At 44.5% G+C, this 24,948-nt stretch overlaps 1 protein-coding gene across 2 annotated transcripts; it reads right to left on the bottom strand.

Moving 5' to 3' along the window:
* Positions 1-2,070: 2,070 nt before the first annotated feature.
* On the bottom strand, positions 2,071-24,921 carry SLC2A10 (solute carrier family 2 member 10). Of its 2 annotated transcripts, XM_063145809.1 has the most exons (5): positions 24,602-24,919; positions 13,194-14,576; positions 10,977-11,099; positions 3,485-3,620; positions 2,071-2,493 (listed from the first exon to the last, which is right to left on the bottom strand). In XM_063145809.1, exons 1-5 carry the CDS (start codon positions 24,603-24,605, stop codon positions 2,394-2,396), a joined length of 1,746 nt encoding a protein of 581 aa, XP_063001879.1. In that variant the 5' UTR covers positions 24,606-24,919; the 3' UTR covers positions 2,071-2,393. The 2 variants fall into 2 exon arrangements, with proteins under 2 accessions (XP_063001879.1, XP_063001887.1); XM_063145817.1 differs by lacking the exon at positions 2,071-2,493 and having other exon boundaries at positions 3,481-3,620; positions 24,602-24,921.
* Positions 24,922-24,948: the final 27 nt, after the last annotated feature.

Below are 24,948 nucleotides of genomic sequence, written 5' to 3'. Positions count from 1 at the left end.
GTGGCTGCAGCTCAGGGGAAGAAAATAATTTATTTTAGGAGGCGGCGGCAGCAGCTCAGGGGAAGAAAAAATAATTATTTTCTTGAAAGGGAAACTCTTCTCCCCAAGGCAAGGCACCGCAGGGCATCCTGGCGTTTATTCCACTTACCAGCCCGCCCTCTGCCCAGGCGGATGGTGACCGATTAGGGGTCCCCGGAGCGAGGACAGACCAGCGGAAGAGCCGGGCAGCCCTCGCTCTGGCTGTACAAGTCGGGGTAAGTCCCCAGTTCTGCTGGGAAGCTTAATGCTGGAGAACTGATTACTAATTATGGGCTCATCACCTTGCATAAAGTAAACTGAGCTGATATTTTGGTATAGCAGAATTGTAAGGGGACGGGGAATATTTTTTCTATTTATGGCATTTTGCTATATTTATGTTATTAGAGGGCTAATACCTTGAACTATGGTTTATAAGTTACAGATTGTGAACTGTCCAGTGGTCTAGATGTAAAGTATCTACAAGGGCACTCCTGAAGTGTCCAGCATTTTGTGGACCAGACACATTGGGATTGGCTAACTGCAAAGTTGCAGGCAAGAATTTCTTAATTTTATTTGGACTTCTGGCTGTTGCATTTATTTGTATTTGGCAAGTGGTTTTTTTTTTTTTTTTGTATAACTTTAATTCTGACTAAAGACATGTTTCTTCAGTTATATCTTTGCAAGTTTTATTCTTAAGACTCATATGACCCACATAAGTAGATGTTTTAATAGCATCTCTTATAGTGTGAGGCGAGGCTTCTGTACTTTAAGATGACAAAGAGGCCTGGCATTCCTGCCTAGAAGAGTGCTCTACATATCTGACCCCCAGCGAACAACAACAGGATTTTAATTATTTATTTATTGCATTTATATCCTGCCTTTTTTCCTCCAAGGAACCCAAGGCAGTGGACATAATCCTTCTCCTCTCCATCTTATCTTTACAACAACCCTGTCAGGTAGGCTGGGCTGAGGGTCAGAGGTTCTCTTCACAGCACCGAGTTGATGCTGCTCCGTCACCAAACCTCACACTAAGGCTGGTGTGTGGTGGCAGCAAGTTGTCTTTACAAGGGGAGGCCACGTGGGCTTTCCGTCAGCCATTAGGTTCTCCAGGCCTGCCCCTCCCCCTCCTATGACTTCCGGTGACTGATAGGTCACCTTCTGCCCGGGGATGCCTGCCCTGCAATCTTCAGGGTGAACTATGCTGCCGGCTGTCATAAGCAACTTTCCCAGCCACTGGGACACTGAAATCCATTTGCTTCGGAAATTGAATCAACAGGAATATTTTTAATTGTTTCACGCTAAATAAATAGGAACTCTTCTCTTTGCTGTTACCATCTTATGGGGAGGTGGGTAGTCAAATGGGTGCCTAATTCTAACTACATTAAAATCTTGGATTCCTCTGTTGACTTCTATTGGCAGGTCTAACTTCCATCCCCAAGGACATAAAAATAGCCTTTTAGTGTGATCCAAAAAAATCACCTATCCAAACAATGACAGTTCTCTCAACAACCCTTTTTATAACTCTTCCTCAGTCCTCCTTTTTCCAGCCACTCCACTCCTTGCTCACCTACCTACTTGGCTTTCTATTTTTTCCTCTCAACAATCAGCAGTCTTATTGCCACTGAGCATGCTCAGCCTTCATTGGGCTGTTTTGGGGCGCTTTCTAACATTTTTTTGGTATTTTTGCAAACCTCAGAGTTACCTCAAATCTGCCAATTCCTCCCTCTTGTGCATGTGTGGTGTGGCTTTGGCTACTGAATAGACTTAAATTGGCATTATTATAGCATTTATGTTGATGATTTCTCCATCAAAGGGCACGTTCATGGGTTGTGCATCAGACCATAAGACAGGGATGGGCAACCTATGCCCCCCCTGGATGTTTTGGCTGACACTTCCCATCATGCCTCACTATTGGCTCTGCTGGCCAGGGCAGATCTGATTGGTTGGCCAAAATATCTTGAGAGCCACAAGTTGCCCAGCCCTGTTGTAAGACATTCAAGTATTTCACACCAAACCACATGCAAAGACACAGAGTTGTCATAATTTATGCTTTATTTATCAAATGCTTTTATAAAAAGTTTGCTTTGTGATCTTTTGGGAGAACCTCAGCTATGGTTCCTCTTAACTGATATCAAGACATGTAAGAAGAATCTTTCCTAGAGACAAGGATGCTAGATTTTATGTGTAACAGAACACACATACTTAAAGGAAGAAAACTGTGCTGTCACTGCAGGACCTCTGGCTTTCATGGAATGGTCCAGGACTCCTCCTTTGGGAAAGTTATCTAAACACTTCCAACACAATAGAAGTAAGCATCTTGATGCATGACTAATGCCCACTCTTCTTCTTAAGTGGCAAACTTCATGGCTCCTCTCTCAAGAGGTGCTCGAATGGTCCACTCTTTGGTAATGAGCACGCACATGGATTTCTCTTCTGTTCCACAAATTTTGCCAGAATGGATTTCTTTGTAGCAACCTGCCAAACAATGAGAGAGATTGGTTTGGATGCATCATGTGGGTAAGCCCAAAATGTTCCCTTACCAACTTGCCCGGTCACTGAGGTCACTAGAGGGCATGCTCCTGGTAGTCCCACATGGACCTATGGCCCAGTTGGAGTGCACCAGGAAAAGAGCCTTTAATGTGGTGGCCCTTTCTCTTTGGAAGTCCCTGCCCCAGGAGGTCAGTCCAGCACCTCCTGAAAACCAGGGGTGAGTCAGAGGGGGGGACCAGTGGGGCCAGGTGGCATGGGGCTATGATTTTGATGGGGCCTACTCCGAGCCCCCCTGGGCAAAGTTGATTTTTGTTGTTGTTGATGATGAATTTGCCCAAAGAAAAGCATGTAAAGCATTTCTGAATGTGAAGAAGTGATGTCTTATATACATCTTGAATAAAAGTGCTTGCCATTACCTTTTTTTTAAAAAAAATTGTTCTAGTTCATATGTATTTAGAACTGATTAAAAAATACTTAATGAGTAGTTTGAAATGGGGTCTATATTTCCTAACTGGCCCGGACCTATTACCAGCTTTGCTGCTGAAAACAACTCTTTTCAAGGAAGCATTCCTCAAAATGACCACCAACTGTGTTTCTTTTTTTAAAAATTGTTCAATTTTAAATTTGCTGTTTTAATCTTTTTTTTTAAAAAAAAAATTTTTTTACTGCTTTATTCTTATGTTTGCTGCTCTGGAATCTATTTTAGATATGGAGTGGTATATAAATATTTTAAATAAATAATAAATAAACATGAGCACAAGGAAAACTGTAGTGCCCAGCGTTGATATTGCCAACTATCGGCCCCGTTCAGACAACACGCTAAACCACACTGCTTAACCACAAAAAGTTTAACAGAATGCATTAACCTTAATGCATTCCATTAACCACTTTGTGGTTAAGCAGCATGGTTTAGCGTGTTGTCTGAATGGGACCACAGTGGACTAAGCTGCCCAGCAGCAGGCACGCCAGGACTTACCGCTTCTTAGAGAACTGCTGGTCAATCTCTTCTAAAGACTGTCCTTTGGTTTCTGGTACAAAAAGATAAATAAACAGAACAGCCATCACTCCCACCAGTCCATAGAGAAGGAACGTCCATGATAAGCCAATGGCACCTGCAAGAAATAGTAAAATGAAATTAACATATGATGCTGACTGGTTGCTGACTTGGAGCTAAGCAGAAGCAGGGAAGAGCAGCTGGCCCAGCTCAAGGAGGAGCTAGAAAAGTAAGCCAGATTCCCAGGGAGCGAGCGAACAGGAAGAGCAAACAGGAGTTTGGCAGGGGGAGTGTAGGGGAAGAGGAGACCAAGGAAAGGGGAACAAGAGAAGCCTCAAGGAAACCCAGGAGGCTGCCAATTCAAAGAGGCCGTGTGCTTGCCATGTGCTCCTGAGTGCTGAGTGAGAGGTTGGTGTTTATAATTGCTGCAGGAGCTGAAGGGGGAGTGGCCTGATTGTCAGTTGGTCTCAGCAATCAGTGCCTAATTGCTGTTGATTGTTGTTGGCCTTTCAGTGACCTCATTCTGGTTGCTGACTTGGAGCTAAGCAGAAGCAGGGAAGAGCAGCTGGCCCAGCTCAAGGAGGAGCTAGAAAAGTAAGCCAGATTCCCAGGGAGCGAGCGAACAGGAAGAGCAAACAGGAGTTTGGCAGGGGGAGTTCGGCAGGGGAGGCCAAGGGGGAGGCCTCTAAAAAATAATAATAATAATAAAATAAATAAATAAATAAAATAAAAATAAAAAAGAGGTGGGGGAAAAAAGAAAAGCATAAAGAGAAAAAAAACCCCACAAAACCACCACCAAACAAAAGCAAAAAAAACCCCAAAAGATTACTTTCCCTTAAGACATCCTCATATAGTTGTGTACCTTCAGAGAGGACACAACAAAGCAAAGGCAATTCTACTATAATCAAAAAGGAAAAAAACAAAAGCAGAAATCGACATTATGGATGGAAAGGAGTCCCTAGAGGTAGTGACCTGCAAAGGGTGTGCAATGTTCGTGTTTCTGCCTGAGCTCAACATGGCGTACACCTGCAACAAGTGCAAGCTGGTGGCACTTTTGGAAGAAAAAGTGAGAGGACTTGAGCAGCGAGTGTCCACCCTCCAAGGAATAAGAGAAGTCGAGGAGTTCTTAGACCGAACGGTGGAACTGCAACAGCAACAAGAAGCACATGAGATTGAAGAACAACAGCCAGCTGAAGCAGAAGTGGAGTATGCTGAGGGGAGGAAAGCCAATGAAGAGGAAACTCCCTGGAAAAGAGTGACAGTTAGAAGAGGAATTAGAGGGCGTTCTGCACCGGTGGAGCCATTGCAGTTAAGCAACCGCTTTCAGCTTCTGGAGAATGAGACTGAAGGACAGTTTGCAGAGGAAGAAGTACAGGAGGCACCATGCAACAGTGACCAAGAGACAGAAGGTAGGTCAACCAAGAAGAAGCGAAGAGTAGTCATTGTAGGAGACTCCCTGCTGCGTGGGATTGAAACCCAAGTATGTCGTGAAGACCCATGGACTCGCCAGGTGTGCTGTCTCCCTGGAGCACAGATTAGAGATGTGACTGAAGGGTTACCGAAGCTCATAAAGCCCACGGACACATACCCCTTTCTTCTCATCCATGTGGGAACAAATGATGTCGCCAAGCAGAGCTACAAAGAAATCATTTCAGACTTTGAAGTTCTGGGAAGGAAACTGAAGAACTTTGGGGCCCAGGTAGTTTTCTCATCCATCCTCCCGGTTCTTGGAAGAGGATTAGAAAGGGAAAGAAAAATACTCCGGATGAACGACTGGCTTCGAAAGTGGTGCCGTCGTGAGAGTTTTGGATTCTGGGACCACGGGCTACGCTACTTGGAACATGGACTGCTGGCAAGGGATGGGTTGCACCTCACAAGGGCTGGAAAGAATGAGTTTGGCCACAGCATGAAGAACTTCATCAGGAGGGCTTTAAACTGAATCTTGCGGGGGTGGGAGACGTAAATTTTGAGGCAACAATGGATGAAGGCCAATGCACCACAGTACAGAGAACAGCTCCAACAGAGTCCCAAAATAGTGTCTGCAACAAGGTAGGAACAAAGCCAGACTATAAAACACATGGTCTTCGATGTCTATATACTAATGCCCAGAGCATGGGAAACAAACAGAATGAACTTGAACTCTTATTACATGAAGGCAAATACGACTTGATAGGTATAACTGAAACTTGGTGGGATGACTCCCATGACTGGAATATAGCAATTGAAGGATATAACTTGTTCAAAAAGAACAGAAGAAATAGAAAGGGAGGTGGAGTTGCACTATATGTTAAAAATACCTATCCCTGCACAGAAATACAGGCGGATGAGATTGGGAGCCCCGTCGAGAGCGTCTGGATTAAAATAAATGGGGCTAGGAATAAAAAGAATATGATAATCGGAGTCTACTACCGACCACCCAATCAAGGAGAAGACGAGGACGAAACTTTTGAGAAACAAATTGCCAGTGTTTCAAGGAAGTGTGATGTAGTAGTGATGGGGGACTTCAATTACCCTGATATCTGTTGGGAGACCATTACTGCCAAAAGCGGCCCTTCCAAGAAATTCCTGACATGTATGGGTGATAACTTTCTCCTACAGAAAGTGGTGGAAGGAACTAGAGGGTCGGCAATCCTTGACTTGTTATTGACCAATAGGGATGACTTAGTGGATAAAGTGGCAGTTACGGGAACTCTGGGGGAAAGTGACCACGTCATACTTGAATTCTTGATTATGAAGGAGACAAAAGTCGAGCGTAGCCATACACGTACTCTGGATTTTAGGAAAGCTGATTTTAATAAACTCAGAACTATAATAAGTAAGGTCCCGTGGCAAGGGAGCCTAAAAAGAAAAGGAGTGCAGGATGGGTGGGAGTATCTAAAAAATGAAATTTTAAAGGCACAGTTACAAACAATTCCAACAAGGAGAAAAGATAGAAGACAACAGAGGAAACCAATGTGGCTCCACAAAAAGCTTATTGATGAACTGAAAACAAAAAGGGATACATATAGGAAGTGGAAGGAAGGCCAGGCTACAAAAGAAGAGTACAGACAAGTGGCGCAGAAGTGCCGAAATGGCGTCAGGAAGGCTAAAGCTGTGAATGAGCTGAGATTAGCGAGGGATGCTAAAAGCAATAAAAAGGCTTTCTTCAGATACGTGAGTAGTAAAAGACAGAGGAAAGAAATGGTGGTTCAACTGCTTAATGAGGATGGCAAATTGATAACAGACGACAAACAAAAGGCTGAAGTGCTCAATTCCTACTTTGCCTCGGTCTTCTCCCAAAAGCGGATCTATGACCCCCCTGGAAAAAGTGAAGCAGAAGTTGAGGGGGCAGGATTGCAGTTTGAGATTGATAAACAAATGGTCAAAGAACACCTAATTTCCTTGAATGAGTTCAAATCCCCAGGGCCCAATGAACTGCATCCAAGAGTAATGAAGGAGCTAGCGGAAGAACTCTCAGAACCTTTGTCTATTATCTTTGCAAAATCATGGAAGACGGGTGAGGTGCCGGACGACTGGAGGAGGGCTAACGTTGTCCCTATCTTCAAAAAGGGCAAAAAGGAGGAACCTGGGAACTACAGACCAGTCAGCCTGACATCCATCCCTGGGAAAATTCTGGAGCAGATTATAAAGAAGTCAATCTGTAAACACCTTGAAATCAATGCAGTGATTACTAGAAGCCAACATGGATTTGTCAGGAACAAATCCTGTCAGACTAATTTGATCTCATTTTTTGATAGGATAACCTCCCTTGTGGACTGTGGGAATGCTGTGGATGTCATATATCTTGACTTCAGCAAAGCTTTTGACAAAGTACCACATGACATTCTGATTAACAAACTAGCTAAAAGTGGGCTAGATGGAACAACTATTAGGTGGATCCACAGTTGGCTACAGAATCGGACTCAAAGAGTACTTATCAATGGAACCTTCTCAAACTGGGGAGAGGCAACAAGTGGGGTGCCGCAGGGCTCAGTCCTGGGCCCAGTGCTCTTCAACATTTTTATTAATGATTTGGACGAGGAGGTGCAGGGAACGCTGATCAAATTTGCAGATGACACCAAATTGGGTGGGATAGCTAATACCCTGGAAGACAGAAACAAACTTCAAAGTGATCTTGATAGGCTGGAGTGCTGGGCTGAAAACAACAGAATGAAATTTAATAGGGATAAATGCCAAGTTCTACATTTAGGGAATAGAAACCAAATGCACAGTTACAAGATGGGGGACACTTGGCTCAGCAATACTACAAATGAGAAAGATCTTGGAATTGTTGTAGATCACAAGCTGAATATGAGCCAACAGTGCGATATGGCTGCAAGAAAGGCAAATGCTATTTTGGGCTGCATTAATAGAAGTATAGCTTCCAAATCACGTGAGGTACTGGTTCCTCTCTATTCGGCCCTGGTTAGGCCTCATCTAGAGTATTGCGTCCAGTTCTGGGCTCCACAATTCAAGAAGGACGCAGACAAGCTGGAGCGTGTTCAGAAGAGGGCAACGAGGATGATCAGAGGTCTAGAAACAAAGCCCTATGAAGAGAGACTGAAAGAACTGGGCATGTTTAGCCTGGAGAAGAGAAGATTGAGGGGAGACATGATAGCACTCTTCAAATACTTAAAAGGTTGTCACACAGAGGAGGGCCAGGATCTCTTCTCGATTCTCCCAGAATGCAGGACACGGAATAACGGGCTCAAGTTAAAGGAAGCCAGATTCCGGCTGGACATCAGGAAAAACTTCCTGACTGTTAGAGCAGTGCGACAGTGGAATCAGCTACCTAGGGAGGTTGTGGGCTCTCCCACACTAGAGGCATTCAAGAGGCAGCTGGACAACCATCTGTCAGGGATGCTTTAGGGTGGATTCCTGCATTGAGCAGGGGGTTGGACTCGATGGCCTTGTAGGCCCCTTCCAACTCTGCTATTCTATGATTCTATGATGAAAGAACATCACTTTCTCTTGGATATGATGAAGTATGGTGCATTTATCAAATCTGAACAGTATTGTGCAGGGCCTTTTAACCACCACTTAAAAGCTGCTGCAGGGCTGCTTACCAATGTGCACCATTAGAAATAATGTGCTGAGACAAGATCTTGGACATAGGACGAGAAGGCAATCCAGCTACAGGAAATATCACAGCAGTCGATGTGTTAAGCGCTGGTCTGAAGCCACCCAAAATTAACTGGGTTACATGTGTTTTGGTCTGACTAAGAGTTTTGGATCATACAGATTCTCAGAGGCAAGTCAGGGAGCAAAATGTGTGTGTGTGGGGGAAATTGGCATATAAAATATTAATAGCTAGCCTGTACAGTAGGGGTGTTCAACGTCAACCTCGTAGGCCAAAGCTAGCCCTGTAGGGCTCTGCAGATGGCCAGGCCCACTTTTTCTGGCTCCACCCCTTTCCCACAGCTGCTGTTTGGTGGTTTTCCAGCTTTTGCACAGTCTCCCCTGCCGCCTGCTTTTAAAAGGCTGAAATGCCTCTTCTGAGCCTTAACTACTGGCAGTAAAAAAATTAAGCTAAAATATGCTGCTTTTTTCTCCTCTGACTACACAAAAATGCAACTTCTCTACAGTTGTGATACAACCATTGGGATATAAGAGATTGAATAACCCTGCTCCATGGCATTTCTCCATCTTTAGTACATTATCATATTATTAAGCCCACTTCTGATGAGTTTCTCTACACATTAATGTACACACTGTGGACAGAATGGGACTATTTTGCTCTCCACCTCTGATATCTGCTTAGTGAATGAATGAATAAGTCTGAATAAGTCTTCTGACCATTTCAAAAAAATCACATAATCATTAAGAACAAACAAGACATTACTTAAAATTTATGATTTAAAATTTTAAAACAATATACAGTTCGTATATGATATATTATATATGACTAACAGTTAATACGACCCCTTGTATATTACAACATTTGATAATTAATTCATTTTTTTAAAAAAAATTCCCCTTATGCTGGCTGCTTTAAGAGCGAAGAGAGCAACCCTCTGGGTCACAAAATAGTTAGAACCAGGTAAGAGAAAGGACAATTGATCCTTGGCTGTCCAGTCTCTAATGCATATTAAAAACATAGATAGATCATGTTCTCTACATTTTGTTCTGTTTAGTGTGATGTCTGAAAAAGGGAGCCTGCAGGTGGGTAGTGGGATGTGCAAAGGCTTCCATGCAACCAGGAGACCCTGCATGAGGCCGGGGAGACTTTGCAGACACCGAATGGCCATGGCAGAAGGATGTGCAATGTCTGGGGTGGGACCAGCAGGCACAGTCTCATTTCTCTCTCACATGTAGACCACAACAGGAAGGAACTAATGACTGCATGTGCAATTCTTTTGAAAGACTTGGGAGCGGGGGGAAATGTCATCCCCCCGTCCCCACCAAAGTATACAATCCCATAAGGAGTGGAAAACCCAATACATCCAGGTTTTTGAAGAAAAGTAAACTCAACACCATCGTAGATTCTAGATGACCCCTTTCCTTCATAGCATTTCAACAGGGATAGCTCCGGAGTTACTCCCATATAGGTTACCAGCCTTCCCCAACCTGGTGCCCTCCAAATGTTTTGGACTACAACTCCCAAATTCCTTACCATTGGTCATGCTAGCTGGTGCTAACTGGCGTCCAAAACATCTGGAGGGGGAACCCTTCCTGCAAGGAGCTCAAGGGTTCTACCATTTTTATCCTCACAACAACCAAGCTGAGAGAAGATGACTTCCCCACGGTGAGTTTTAGGGTCGGGCAGAGATTTGAACCTGGGTTTCTCTGGTCTAAGGCCAGATCTACACCAAGTAGGATATGACACTTTGAAAACTGCATATGGAGTGTGTCCTCGGCCCCAACAGTTGTCGCTACTGTTATAAGCCGCTTAAAGCAGATCCTGCCTAAGTTTAGCACTCTAGCAACGATACCAGAGCACCTTATCTGATGATGACTCCTAGAGAGACCAAGGTGCTGAGCAGGAGACAAGCATAAGTATCCTCAGATGGTGTCACAGATGAAAACAGGGAAACTTTTATTTTATTTACAATATTTCTATACTATTCCCTATCTGAGGATTTCAGAGTGGTGAACAAATGAGGCAAAAGAATGAAAACATCATTAAAAATTACATTATTACATAACAGGTCATTCCGGGAAAGCGTCTTAGAACAATGTTTTCAGGAGGCGCCAAAAACAATACAATGCTGGCGCCTCCTGACCTCCAGCAGCAGGGAGTTCCATAAGAAGGGGGCCACCACACTGAGGGCTCTTCTCCTGGTGGACTCAAATCAGGCCATAGGTCCATGTGGAAGCACCAGGAACATGCCTTCAGATAACCTCAGTGCCTGGGCAGGATGGTGAGAGAGAAGGCACTCTCTTGGGTACTTTTAGGCACTTGTGACACACCTATACTGACCAGATCTTGTTATCAGCCTTTCTACGAAGCAAACTGCTCTGGAGAAAATCAACCACGAGCAGTGCCTATACATACCGATAAGATCAAGGAACGTGAAGCTGATCAGCAGATTGGCACCCCAGTTGAAACTGTTGCAGAAGGCAAAGGCTCTTCCTCGGATGCTGACAGGGTAGATCTCGCTGAGGACAAGCCATGTCACTGCAGCCGGAGAAAGGAAGACATGGGAGTAAAATGAGAGAGAGAGAGAGAGAGAGAGAGACAGACAGAATGTTTATCCAAACACGTGTAAGGGACATCAAAGCAAACTTAATATATGTTTAGCGAGGTAATAACTTTCACATAAAGAAACCTGGAAGCAGAAAACTTATTGGGACAGACTATAAATTGACATCTGGACGGTACAAGCCATTTGCAGTATTTTCTGGTCCAAATAATGAAGTTCACCCAGTCTGAACTTCAACTTTTCTTAAAATAGCCCTACAGTTAGTAGAGGGAAAGGTAAACCTTGCCTAATTAGAGCCACCTTTTCCACCTTGTAAAACTGGGTTCCCCTTCTTGGGAAGGGAAGCTGTACATGCATGGAGCAATCATACAAAGTGCATTTGGGCCACCTTTTGTGTTTTATGATCACAGAAAGCCACATCAGCCTTCCTTGCAAACTTGTGAACACACATCTGCCAAACTGTGTATGGAGTTTGGAGGATTTCTTTATAAATGTTTACATAACTGGGTGGGTAAATAAAGTTCTGACAGCGCTAGTTCCTGAAATAGCATATGTAAAGGAAATATTTCAGAAACAGGTTGTAATTCACCCAGAGAATATTAGTTATTGGGCAGATTAGAAATGTACTAAATAAATAAATAAATAAATAAATAAAATAAAAAAAAACAGGTGGGAGAAGATTCAGTTACCACAACCATAGTAGGAAACAGGATGGGCCCATATCTCACTTGTAGAACATTCAATCCCCAACCCCTCCAGTTCAAAGATCTCGGGCAGTAAAACGGGGAAAGTGTCTGATCTTGGAAAGCAAATGCTGGAGTAGACAATGTAGGCGAGATGGAGCAATGGTTTAAAAGAGCTAAGAAAAGAGCAACAAACACTCCTACTGATCACCTACGAAGACATAGGAGCGCGAAGAGTGGCTCAGGGAGGGCATGAAGCTAACAGGGCAATCTTATGCAGGACTATCCAAAAGTAAGTCTCACTGAATTCAATGGGCTTACTCCCAGGTAAGTGGGTGTAGTGCTGCAGTCTAGGAACAGGAGTCTTCCCCCTCCCCCAAGATTAGAGCAAGCTGCTGATGCTTTGTTTGGGCTCCTTTCTTCCCCCTTTGTAGATTATTGTTGGGGTGACATCAGGGGACACTGAAGAAACAACACACAGGCAAAATATGTTAGTTTGGGTCTATGGCAGCCTTCCCCAACCTGTTGCACACCAGCTGTGTTGGGGGCTATCTTCACGGCGCTGAGTTGGCACCGCATTCCCCTCAAACCCCGCGCTTTCGCTCTTGAGGGATTGTGCCAGATAATCTCCATGTCAAGGAGCAAGCATGGGGTTTATGGCTGTCATCTGTCCCCTCCCTTGTCCCTCCCTGAGACTAGGGTGAGAAGGAGGTGGTAGCAGCAGCAGCAGCTCGTGGGGGGAGAAAACATTTGAGGCAGAGACAGCTGCTCAGGGCAGGATATTTTAGGAGGAGGCGGCAGCGGCAACAGTAGCTTGGGAGAGAGAAAATATTTGAGGAGGCAGCAGCTGAGGGGGAGAAAATTATTTGTTTTAGGAGGAGGTAGAGGAGCTCCTCTCCCCATGTCAAGGCAGTGTGGGGTGTTCCGGCATCCATTCTGCTCACTGGTATGCCCCTCGCCCTCTGCCTGGAAAGACAGCACCCAGTTAGAGGTTGCCATCCACCCGGAATGCCCCTGGAGTGAGCACAGACCAGTGGAAGAGCCGGGCTGCTCTTGCTCTGGCTGGAAAGTTGGGGAAACATTTTCGTCTCTTTGCCCTGGGCTGGCTTTGAATCTGCACCTGCATCTTCTAACCGACACTGCACAGATTCGGAGCCACCCCGGGGCAAAGAAGACGTCAAGACCACACCTTGGACTGCAACTCCCATAATTACGAGTCAGCATGGCCACTGCATGGGGAAGGCTGGTCTATGGAGTTCATATACCCATAGTTTTATTTGCCTCATTCAGTTATGTCAGACACAACTGCTTGGTCAAGTTGGAAACACATTCACACAGAGCCAGGTCCATTCATATGGGTAGGCTGTATGGGCAGAAGACACTTACTTGGTCCAAACCCAATTGAGAACGCACTCACAAATGCCATCAAGCTTAGCAACGTGATCCAGTTTAGGAGTATATGTTGCTTGGAAGGAGCCTCCCCAATAGGTGAGCTGGTATCTTGCTGCTTTCCTTCTGCTGACTGATTGAGAAAACGGGCTTGCTCAGGGCGTGAAGGAGTGCTTCTCTCTCCATTTTCATTCCTGGCAAGAGTTTTGGCAATGACTGCTGACCTCGTGATGGCAAAAGTCGATTCTACTTGCATTTCACTTGCACCTGACGCCACTGGAAAGTAAGATACAGCCGGTTGCGGGGACACGGAATTTATGGGGAGATGAGCTGAGCTGAACGAAGTGTTGCTTGATCCTCTGAGAGTTTCACAGCCTTTTGCCATCTCTAATGGAATGGAGCAGCTGGTCAGGCCAATAGCAGTCACTGAAAAGGCCATCACCGTGCACCCAGCCATCAGCAGCACCCTCCTGCCGGCCTTATCTGCAAATGCCATTGCAACGAGAGTTGCAAGGACCTTCATCACCCCTAAACCAACAGAAGCCAGGACGGCGGAGGAATCACTCTGAAACCCCACAGAGCGGAAGATGGTGGAAGCGTAGCAAAGGATGTTGGGCTGCCCTGTGAACTGCTGGAAGACCACCAATCCGAGGCCAACCAGAGTCCTGCTTCTCATGTTGTCCTTTGATCTGAAAAGGTCCCCAAAAGAATAATACTTCTCCTTAGGGCCCGGTGGCGTTACATCTTCACCATCATCATTCTTTGGGATGCGAATGAGGCTTTTGCGAGTCTCGCTGCAATGGACATTTAAAGTCGCTGAGTGCTTTGGGAGGAACAGGATGCTGAGAAACTGAATGACTGCCGGGCCGACAGCCAGGCCAAACATGTACCGCCAACCCTCAGCAATGTCCGCAAAGCTGTAATTCAGTGCATATGAAAGTAAGATACCCACGGTGATGCCAGCTTCATAGAGGGAAACCAACACTCCTCGTTGATGGGCGGCCACCATTTCGGAGACGTAGATGCAGCATGCCATAGAGGACAAAGAGATTGCAAAGCCGACAGTCACGCGCCCACATACCAGCCATACAAGAGACCTGGCGAGTGTCAGGATGAGGCTGCCGCACAGCAAAATTGCATTGCTGACCAGGATTGCTTTCTTTCTTCCCTGTCGGTCAATGAAGATCCCTCCAACCAAAGAGGCCAGGAGAGCGCCAACGAGCAAGGCACTCACAAGGACTTCCTGTTCAAAACAGCTAAGTTGAAAGTCCACCTGCAGCTGCAACAAGGCTCCGGAGATGATTCCAAGCTCGTACCCAAATATCAGCCCACCAAGGAGTGAGACGGTTGAAGACAACAGGAGGACCAGCAGTGCACGTCCTGCAAATCAAGAACAACAACAGTGAGGTATCATGGAGCTCATCTACCTTTATGTACCTCATAGGAAGTAGAAAACAATGTTTTTGCAAAACCAGAACTGAGCTTTGCATGTGCAAACAAAAATGAAGCCCTGAAAAAGTAAAAAGGTTGGTAGTGCTAATCCAGGGGGAAGTAGCAGGAATCCTAAAGCTGGCAACATGCACCTTTAGGCAGCCTCTGCCCAAATAGAATTAGCGTATCTCAAGCCAGGAGTACTGTGGGTGGGTGCGCCCAGTCTCTTCTGCAAACAAGATGCTATCTTCTTTAATAACTCAATAGGGCGATTGTTTAGCCACAGTCCATTTGAACTTGGAATTACAATGCAATCCTTTTCGTATCTGCTCCAGTGGAAATTGCACTGAGTTCAACAGGAGTTACTCCCAGGTAAGTGAGCATAGGTTTGCAGTCTGAGCTGTGCTCTCTCTGCTTCAGTCCCATGTATGAAGTACTGACTTCCTTGCAGGGCTGTTATAGGGCAGCCATGCCCAACTTGATGCCTTCCAGATGTGTTGTCCATGCTGTCTGGGACTGATGCAGTTCAACACATCTGGAGGGCATCTGGCTGGGGAAGATTCCTTTGCGGGCAAAATATAAAGTACTGTTTCTTACCTTTAAAGCCCTAGATGGTCTAGGTCCAAGGTACCATAGGGAGCGCCTCTACCCCTATGTTCAAGCCTGCTACTTAAAAGTCCTTGGAGGGTCATCTGCAGTGACTGCCAAATGGGAGATTGGCAGTCACACGCCAGAGGATCTTTTCCTCTGCCACCCCTCAGCTGTGGAATGACCTGCCAGTTGAAATGCACCCCTTGACTTCTTGAATGTTTCTAAGCAGGCATTAAGGACTCTATTATTCCAGCAGGCCTTCCCTTTTTAGAATCTTATTGCTGACCGTTATACATTGCTTTTATGCTGTATAGTTTCATTGATTGTTTTATCTTTTTAAAATTGTTTTAAACTTCGTATGCCAGTTCGGGTATTCTGTATATAGGTGGGTTATAAACTGAATAAATAAATACATAATAATATAAATAAGAATAAGAATAATGGAAACTGCTATATAAATGCTAAGTGTTATTATTCTAAACTGCTGAAGAAATACTAAGTATTATTAGTATTTTAATAACTATTATTAAAACTAATGAGAAAATAGGTACCGTGCATTAGGGACATCCCATATGAAACAAACACATCCTCCCGTTACATACAACAAATGGCTGTACTGAAGTCAGTTTCCCTTGCGCAAAAAAAAGAGAGTTTTGAACCTCTTTCTGCCTGAAGGCTGAATTCAGTTTTGAAGCAGTTTTTGGGAGCTACATTCCAGTGGTGGGTGGAGCTGAAAACCAAAGAGGCGGGGCCAAAATACAATCATATTCAAGCTAAAAGCTCTTACTACCAGTGACTAAACCTTAGGACAGGGATTTCAACCTTTTAGAATAGGGAGAAACTGTGCAAAAACCAGGAAATCAACAAAGGATTGGGGGTTGAGAAGGGGCTGAGCCTGGGGTAGGGGTGTGGCTGTCTGGAGAATCTCAGAGGGCCAGATTGGGAGGATCTCAGAGAGGCAGATTGGGGCCAGATTTAGCCTGCGGGCATGAGGTTCAAAGCCCCTGCATGTGTTCATAAAATCTATGCAAAGTGGAGGCCACTTTAAATTTCTCCTTGTGACAGCTGCAGTTCACCAAACTGACAGGGAGATTTTCTTTTCCTTAAAGATTTCTGGAATATGGAGGGAATCCCTAGCTCTGAGCAGGAATCCATCCTGCAGCTACGTGAAGAGAGCTACCTTAGGGAGCCGTTTAAAGATGACTCTGTAGAGGAAACAGTTCTTGGCCACCCAGATGTTTCCCTGAGCTGTGAAAAAAAAAACAAGTTCCCTGCCACATTCCATCCTGCTTCAGCCTCACACAGAGCTAGGAACTGGGTCTACATTTTTTGCATGAACACATGCCTTCTAGGCACAGTGACGAAGAGCAGGCCAGCCCGTCAAATTCCCCTGAAGGGCGTCTCAGCGAACTGCTGCTGGCTGATTTTAAACTGTCAACAGCTTGCCGGCCTGGAGAGTTCTACATACATCTTTCTTGGTTTAGTATTACTGTTACAGCATTCGATAGACAGAGCAGCAACATCTCTGCCACTTCTTCCCATCATGGAGGAATCTCACAAGTAAACAACTGACTGGTCTTAATATTCTTGGAAGATGAAAACAGACCTCTGGGCACTTTGCCATGGCGATTACCCTGGACCATCGCTCAATGTGGCTAACCTTTCGCCAATGTAGGAGAGCTTATTTCAGTGCCAGATTAATTTGGGATGATTCCAACTTTCCCAGCTGAGGTGACTGAGACCAACCTGCCATGAGACTCTGTTTCCAGAATCACTGGTTGAGCAAGGGCCAATCACACTTGTGTCAAAATTTACCCTAAAAGGCTGGTTGTCTCAAGGTTTTCTGCCACTGTATACAGGCAGGATGCCCATGTGTCCTAGGGAGGTTGTGGGCTCTCCCACACTAGAGGCCTTCAAGAGGCAGCTGGACAACCATCTGTCAGGTTTGCTTTAGGGTATATTCCTGCATTGAGCAGGGGGTTGGACTCGATGGCCTTGTAGGCCCCTTCCAACTCTGCTATTCTGTGATTCTATGATTCTATATCGGAACCCCCTAGTGATAACACAAATTCTGAGTCATGCTGTCAAGTTATTGTGCCAGAAATAGGCTTAGGTGCTGCCTCTGGCACTGGTCACCCCTTACATTGGCTGCCTTTAGGCCCAGCATTGGGCAAAAGGCGGGATGATAACAACAACAGCAACAGCAACAGCAAAAATAATAATAATAATAATAATAATAATAATAATAATAATAATAATAATAATACATTGTGACACTCCAGCACCAGGCTGGAGGTTGACTAGACAGCCAGTATAATTGAGCTGTCATAGCAGGCTGCATCAGAGAGAAGGCCTTAGAGTAGGAGCAAGTATTATATTTGCCACTGGAAAGTGTTTACAATTATTGTTTATGTTACACCCATCAGTGAACATGGCACTTTACAGAGGACAAATCTCTGGCACCAGGAGATTACAATATAAAATTTGACACAGGGGAAACTGAGGAAGGGGATGCAGGGCTAAACAAGGAAAGAATATGCAATTGTTTCTGTTGCATTATCTTAGGCTTGGTTACACGTTTAATTGCTGTAGGTAGGACATGGGAAGTAGAGGGCTGAAACAAAGGATTTACAGGAAAGGTGGCATCACATAGGTGTTCTGGGAGGCAGTTCCAGGCATATGGGGCAATTAGGGTGGCGTCTTTCAGACAGCTGATGGGTAGTATTTGTGGTGTCTGTCTCCCCACCCACACTGTAATTTTTGTAAGTGCTTTATATATATATAGTGCTGCCAGCATGTTTTTAGTGTCCATATATCAGCAGAATGGTGAGGATGTAGACATAAGAGATTCACAATGGCCCCGTTCAGAAGACACCTTAAACCACAGCTTTAACCATGGTAGTTAAAGCCAGAAAGCCTTATTCACCATGGTTAAAGCCATGGTTTAAGGTGTCTTCTGAACGGGGCCATTATAACTGTATCACCCTGTCCCTATGTTAGTGTGGGTAGTGATAATGAAGGACAAATCCGAGATAGATTTCATCAGCATCCCTGTGTTACCTAACATGTTCCAGCATTGAAAACTGGTTCTCTCTGATGTGCTAACATTTCTTTTGAGGCATGTTTTTCACATGGAAATGATTTCATTCTATGCGAAGAGAGAACTGGTACAATACCAGTTCGCCTTTTGGTTCTTTGCATTATGATCTCCCTGCTACCCCCTCTTAAGATGTCTAACACTGAAGCTTATTGAAGCTTATTTCTTGACATCTAACTCTGAAGCTTACTTCTTGAGTAAAGCTGTACTTCATGTTTTAGCATCTTTGGTGGTATGTGTGTCTGTCCTCTTTTAAAAAACAAATACACTTCTTGCAAAGGAGGAATATAATTGCAGCATTTCCTGTCTGTCTTTGTGTATTACAGACAATTCTCATACAATGTTTGTATGTTCCTTTATGGAAAAGCCTTTTAAAACACAGCACAAGAGGAGTTAATAATGATGCAAATTTGAGGCTTAATTCATAGCCAGCAAACATGTATCATAGACCCCCAAAGTCAGATTACCTCTCATATGCTAATAGCATTCTCAGTTGTCTGAGTTCTGGTCCTTATATAGCCAAAAAGACACCATCCACACACACGAGGGAAGCTTGGAGAAACCACAAGGCTTGTAAAAACATATAAATATTTAGAAAACAACACTTAAAGAGGAATGCCTAAAAACTGAATGAGCGTTCTCAGTAGCCACAGAATGCTGAAGGACTGGGAAAATCAGGTGGAAGACTGGAATGGAATATCATGAACAGGACCATTCCACACTGTAACACTTTGTTCCATGTCTCACTTCTTAGTTTTAGGGAAAGTTTCAATTATTTTTGGATTCTGGGGCAAAAATCCTATGGCTCCTAGACAGCATTTGGGGAGAGGGGATAGGATAGCTCAGATTCCTGGATCCGAGGTCAGAGACAGTGTTCCAACCTTGGATCCAGGAATTCAAGCTCTCTGCCCCTGCTTAGCTGGGAGGGAAAGAACTGTGCTAGGTGCCTCTCTGAGCTCACAAAAACAGCCTTGGAGAGGAGGGAAAGGGGGTGGTTCTGTTGGCAGGGCAGGGACTGGGGAAGCAAGCTATCCCCAGCCCACTCCAGCCTCCTTCCCTCCCCCTCCGCAGAGTAGGGAAAGTGCAGATATGAAGATCACTTCTGTGCTCCTCCCGCTCTGCATAGGATGCCCATCAGCCTTCATGTTCAGAGACTGATGGGCTTCTGGACTGGATTCCACCTTAAGAAATTTTCAGAACCAAGTTCCAAGGATTTCAGTGAGACAAACATTTGATCCTAAAGTTATGCACAAGGGCTTGCACCAATATACCAATAGCAGCACCTTAAGCAAAGCTAGACCACGCTGCTCCAATGCATGCCATTCCATGTATCATTAAAAGAGATCACAGTTGCATAGCAGGTGCACAGAACTGCACCATCGCTGATGGCTCTGTGGTGCCTGAAGCTCCTTTAGCATAGTGCACAAGCCAAGTCATCACCAGGGCTGCATTATAAATTGCACAGCAATGGGTAACAGCTTTATAGGTTCACATACCATCATACACATTTAAGGTTCCAGCTCTTAAGTTTGTTGAGTTGGTCCTCCTGAAAAGCATCATAATGTCAGTGCGACACTATAAACATTTGTTGGATCTCACAATGCCAGAGGAGTCCATGGTTAGTACATCAAGGTCCCTGCATTCTAAAATTTTACAGGTAGGATCTGTAAAAAGATGCTAATTTCCTTGGATCCAGAATAAGTTAGCTGCATTTAAGTTCCATGAAATTAATAGGAACTAAGTTATGACTAACCTTTGACAGTGATGTCAATGGGATGTAAGTACAACTAATCTAGTCTGGACACAACCTTTACAGTCTGCTCCTATCCCATGGGATACTCAGAAGTAAAGTATTACATTGCAATCTCGTTCTTTCCGTTCAAGAGACTGGTCTAACTGTCCTCCAGGGTACAGTTTTCTAATATGGAAATGTTTTTCTTGCTGGGACTTTATACAATGATCTTTACAGTCTTTAATGCGTTTGGCACAGTCTATTATCTCATGGCTTTTTTGTTGTTGTTAATACATTTGTATTTAGTATGTTGCTTTTAGTGCCTCACCTCTATTTGCTATTCTCCTCGTGATATATGATAAAAAAATCCTGCCACATGAACAGCTGCCTCTGCTGTTATAAACTCTTCTCGTGCATAGGTAGCCAATTAGAAACAATATTTATTCAGGACGAGTAAAAGAGCTTTGCAGAAAACTGGAAAGGTTCATTAGTTTCTACCTGCAAACTCTATTAGGGACATATGGTGCTGCTGTGAATGTTGAGGCTGATTTAATTAGATTCTCCTGCAATTCCCATTACCTTTATGCCTAATAATGGTTTGTGAGCTTTAATTAAAATGCAGCTTGTTACCCAGTCAGACACTGCATTAAGAGGAAAGTGGGAGAAAGAAAGGTTGGCGAATAACTGGCAAAGGAAGACTTGCTAGAGCAATGGTGCCCATTACATCTATAACACCAGCAGTCCACTCTATGCCACCAAACAGTCGGCAGAGCGTGCAATCTTGTCCATGCTTAGACTTTCCCTACAACTCCCAGCATGCCCCAGGCAGCATGGCATGGGAATGCTGGGAGTTGGAGGGCATTTTTTCTGTCTAAAAATGCATAGAATTGCATCCAAATTCCTCCAATTCCAGTTGGCCACACAGGTCAGGTTTTGTGCTACTTACAGTACAATCGTATACATGTCTACTCAAAAACAGAGACTTACTCCCAGCTAAGTGTGTGTAGATTGCAGCTTTAGAAAGTACATGGTTGGTCTCATTTATTAAATGTGTATCACCAACACACAAAGTTTCCAGATGACTAACAAGGAATCTAAAACAACGGAATGATGAACAGCAGATAAAAACAAGTCAATAAATACATAAAATAAGGATAAGCTAAACATTCACAGACTAAAGAAAAATATCAGCAGATCTAAAATAGAGATCCTAAAGGCCTGAGAGGATAAAAAACATTATTTATTTTATTTTATTTATTACATTTCTATACCGCCCAATAGCCGGAGCTCTCTGGGCGGTTCACAAAATTTGCTTGGCACCAGAAAGATAACAATGTGGGGGCCAGGAGAACCTCCTTGGGAAGAACATTCCAGAAGCAAGGTGCCATGATCGAGAAGGTGGGGGAAACTGGAGGAGAGCCTCAAACGATAATCTCAAAGTTAGGGTGGACTACTGCAGGGGAACAGTCCTAGGCTGACCAATAAAGTTAATTTTAAAAAACCAAAAAACTTAATTCTCAACCCCAACTGAAACTAAGGCCTAATTCTCACTGAGATCACATGTATTTAGGCTTGGGCCTACCTCGCCCTGAGGTGGTAAACCTGTAACCGATTTCCCAGAGTTTGGGGGTTCAGTGCCACCAGTATGCTGAAGACACCCAACTCTAACTTTCCTTTCCATCCCAATCCAAGGAAGTACTCTTAATTCGAAATTGGTGTGTGATATTGATATTGGACTGGATGAAGGCAAACAAACTGAAGCTTCATCCAGACAAGACAGAGGTGCTCCTGGCTAATCAGGGAACAGAGACTCAACCTGTGCTGGACGTTGTTCCTGTAAAGACTCAGACTTGCAGTTTGGGTGTACTTCTAGATTACCCCCTGAACCTAAACACCCAGGCTTTAGTGATGTCCAGGAGTGTGTTTGCGCAGCTAAGGCTAGTATGCCAATGGCACCCATTCCTAGAGATGTCAGATCTGGACATGGTCATACTGCAGGAGCCCTGCCCTCTCGATCAAATACAAAAGAGGGCAGGGCTCCTGCAGCTTTAACCGTTGTGATGAAGAGGGAATTTCACCAGGTGCTGCATGCATACAAATGACACTTGCTGAAATTCCCTTTTCTATACAACTGTTAAAGGTACAGAAGCCCTGTCCTCCTCTTCATATGGTCACCCTAGTTTAACAAACAAAAAAGCAACATTTCCGCCTCCACGAATAAAATGTTGTCATAACAAAGGGGTTTCTCAAAGTGGGAGCAGGAAATGAAGGAACAAAGGGGTAGTTTGTGAGATATTTTAGTTGTCTAACCTTCCTGGTATGAGACAAGCCTGCCTGAAACGATAGGAATGGTGACAACATAATTAGAAGCCAGTAAAGTAGCTGTACAAGTGGACTGGTGGAAGGCAGGGGGCACTGTGAGATAGGGTGATGGCCTTGGATCTAGAGCAGGGATGAGCAAATGTTAGGCTTGTGGATCTACCTAATTAACCCAAGGAGCCAAGTGCAAAATAGTGGCTCAAAGTGATGGATATGCAGTTAGAATTCAGGAACAGGGTATCTCTTAGCAAATGCTCAGCTCTGGACTATGTTTTCAGTACCAGGACTATGCTCACAGTTCTTTCGCATGAGAATCTATTGCTGGTTTGCCCCAAGCTTTCTTCATTCCAATAATCTAATCTGGGGGGGGGAAAGCAAAGCCTATTTATTGTTTCTACTGTTAATTAGGAGTCAGAAATCCTTGCTGTTCTACTGCAAATCATCTGCATTTGTAGATCCTAATCTATCTTCTGCCTAGAGTTTACAATGGGTGTACTGATGATTGAAGAAGTTGGAATTTCTTTAGATTTTACAGGAGTGGGAGGGTGGCTCCCACAGGCATCTGATTGGCCACGGCAAGAACAGAATTCTGGATGTGATAGGCCTTTGGTTGGATCCGTCATGGTAATTCTTATGGTTATTCTCATGATTACCAGTTTTATTTATAGCCAACTTATCCCAAGGGCTTGAGGTGTGTAACAAGAACAGCTCCTCCCCTTCAAACAAACACAACGGAATACAGATAAATTTAATTACATCCATTGAATTGTCCAATGCTGGACAACCACCAATGGAACAGAAACCACCAGGGCAATACATTTCCCCTCTTCAGCCCCCCAAATGTGCTCCAGAGGCTTTGGAGCATATCTGAGTCATCCAGGGGAGGTCCAGGAGAAAGAGAGCAAGGGGAAGTCTGCTCTTGTGATGATCAATTTAACCTACTGAAATTTCCCCAAAATTTTCCAAGTTAACGTTAACTTTCAAAGGTCAATCCAAGCAGAGCAATCTTGCAATACTTCTGAGAGGTCCTAACGGTTGCAAACCTATGCACACCTACTTATGAGCAAGTCCCATTGAACTCAGTGAAGCCTATTTCTGAGCAACCTTGCTTAAGTTTGTGCTGTAAAGTTGGACCGATGTATGTGAAGCACTGAACATTTATTACCCCACCCCACTCCCAAAAGGGTAGGGATCAAATTGGGGTTGTTCCTTGCAATGCATAATGCTATCCCAAATATGTACACCCATTTCTCTTCCAATATTTCCAAGCTAAGACATCACATTGTATTTTGAGTTTTCCTTCCCCTATGAAAACAGGGGGAGGCTCAAACTGATGTCCAAACTTGAAATGTAGCATGGTGTCACTGTGTGTACAGAATTTCTTTCCAGTTTCAGGACGTTCAAAGGAGTTATCACTTTATAAACAAACACACTGAATGATAAGCATGCGAGTTGAACCAGAGTACTCACTTTGCAATGTTGCATTCTACAAAGGTTCAAACGGGCTCCCATCCACCCCTTGTTGTGTTCATGGGTACTCAGAAGTTAAGTCCTACTAACTTCAGCCAAACTTATTTTTTTAGTAAGCATTATAAGTTATTAGTCACCCAACATCAAAAACATCTCCAGGTAGCATACAAAATAAACTTTGGATTGCTGTCTTACCATCCAATCCTATATGTGTTTACTCAGAAGTAAGCACTATTGTAGTTCATGGGGCTTACACCGAAATAAATATGTATAGGATTGCAGCTGTACATTCAAATCCTACAAATACTTACACGGAGGTAAAGCTTTAATAGGAAAACTATGCCTGCCTTTGTTTTTAGCATTAGAATTCTTGGCCTTTGCCTTGTCTCCCCTTTCATTCTTGACCTGGAATTCAAAGGAGAAGGACCACATTTTCCTGAAGCGACTTGGGGGGGGGGGGCATCTTTCTTAAAGACATTCTTGCAAACGCAGAGAGAGGTGGTATATACACAATATTAAACCACGCTACTCCTGGGAGGGAAGAAAGGATACGGGGCAGAGATGTGCCAGCAAGAGAATTCATTGCAAAGCCATAAAGAGAAAGAGAGAAAGGGAGCCAGCACGCAAGTGGAAAAACTTAACTGAGTCTTCCCCTCCTCCATCTGCAAAACCAGACAGCAAACCGAAGTCAGCCTAAAAGACGAAAATATTCCACACTAGTCGCTGCCTGCTCCCCCTGCCAGTTAGGGAGGACCTTTCACTTACCCATGGCGATGGAAGAGGCATAGAGAGTTCAAACTCGAAAGTTTGTTTCCCAATCCAACCGAGCAGGCGAAAATGAAATCCCGGCGGGTTTCTGGGAACGAAGCCTCGAGCTAGCGGTTCAGCGCTTTCCAGCCGCCGGTCGTCGTAGCGTGGAAGAAGGGAGGCACATCCTGCATTCCAACGCTCGGGGCTCTGCTAGGATGCGCGCCCGGCGAGGAGCTCTTGGGCTCTTCCAGATTCCGGATCGGGAATTCGCATCCCGGATGCTTCTTCGTGCAGCCGCTAAAAAGCCACCCGCCGGAATGTTGCACCGTCGCAAGTCGGGAAAGAGAGCCAGGGCTAGGGGG

The sequence above is a fragment of the Elgaria multicarinata genome, chromosome 1, assembly GCF_023053635.1.
Source record: "Elgaria multicarinata webbii isolate HBS135686 ecotype San Diego chromosome 1, rElgMul1.1.pri, whole genome shotgun sequence".
Lineage (NCBI taxonomy): Eukaryota > Metazoa > Chordata > Lepidosauria > Squamata > Anguidae > Elgaria > Elgaria multicarinata.
Note: the sequence above shows the minus strand (reverse complement) of the source record. Positions and strands in the feature narration are given on the sequence as shown.

What these genes read in the sequence shown, in the direction of transcription:
- SLC2A10 (XM_063145809.1), bottom strand. An exon ending in CTCAATTGGGTTTGGACCAA is followed by an intron (nt 11,100 to 13,193) that starts GTAAGTGTCTTC and finishes CTCCGGCTGCAG; the next exon opens with TGACATGGCTTGTCCTCAGC. An exon ending in CACGTTCCTTGATCTTATCG is followed by an intron (nt 3,621 to 10,976) that starts GTATGTATAGGC and finishes TATTTCTTGCAG; the next exon opens with GTGCCATTGGCTTATCATGG.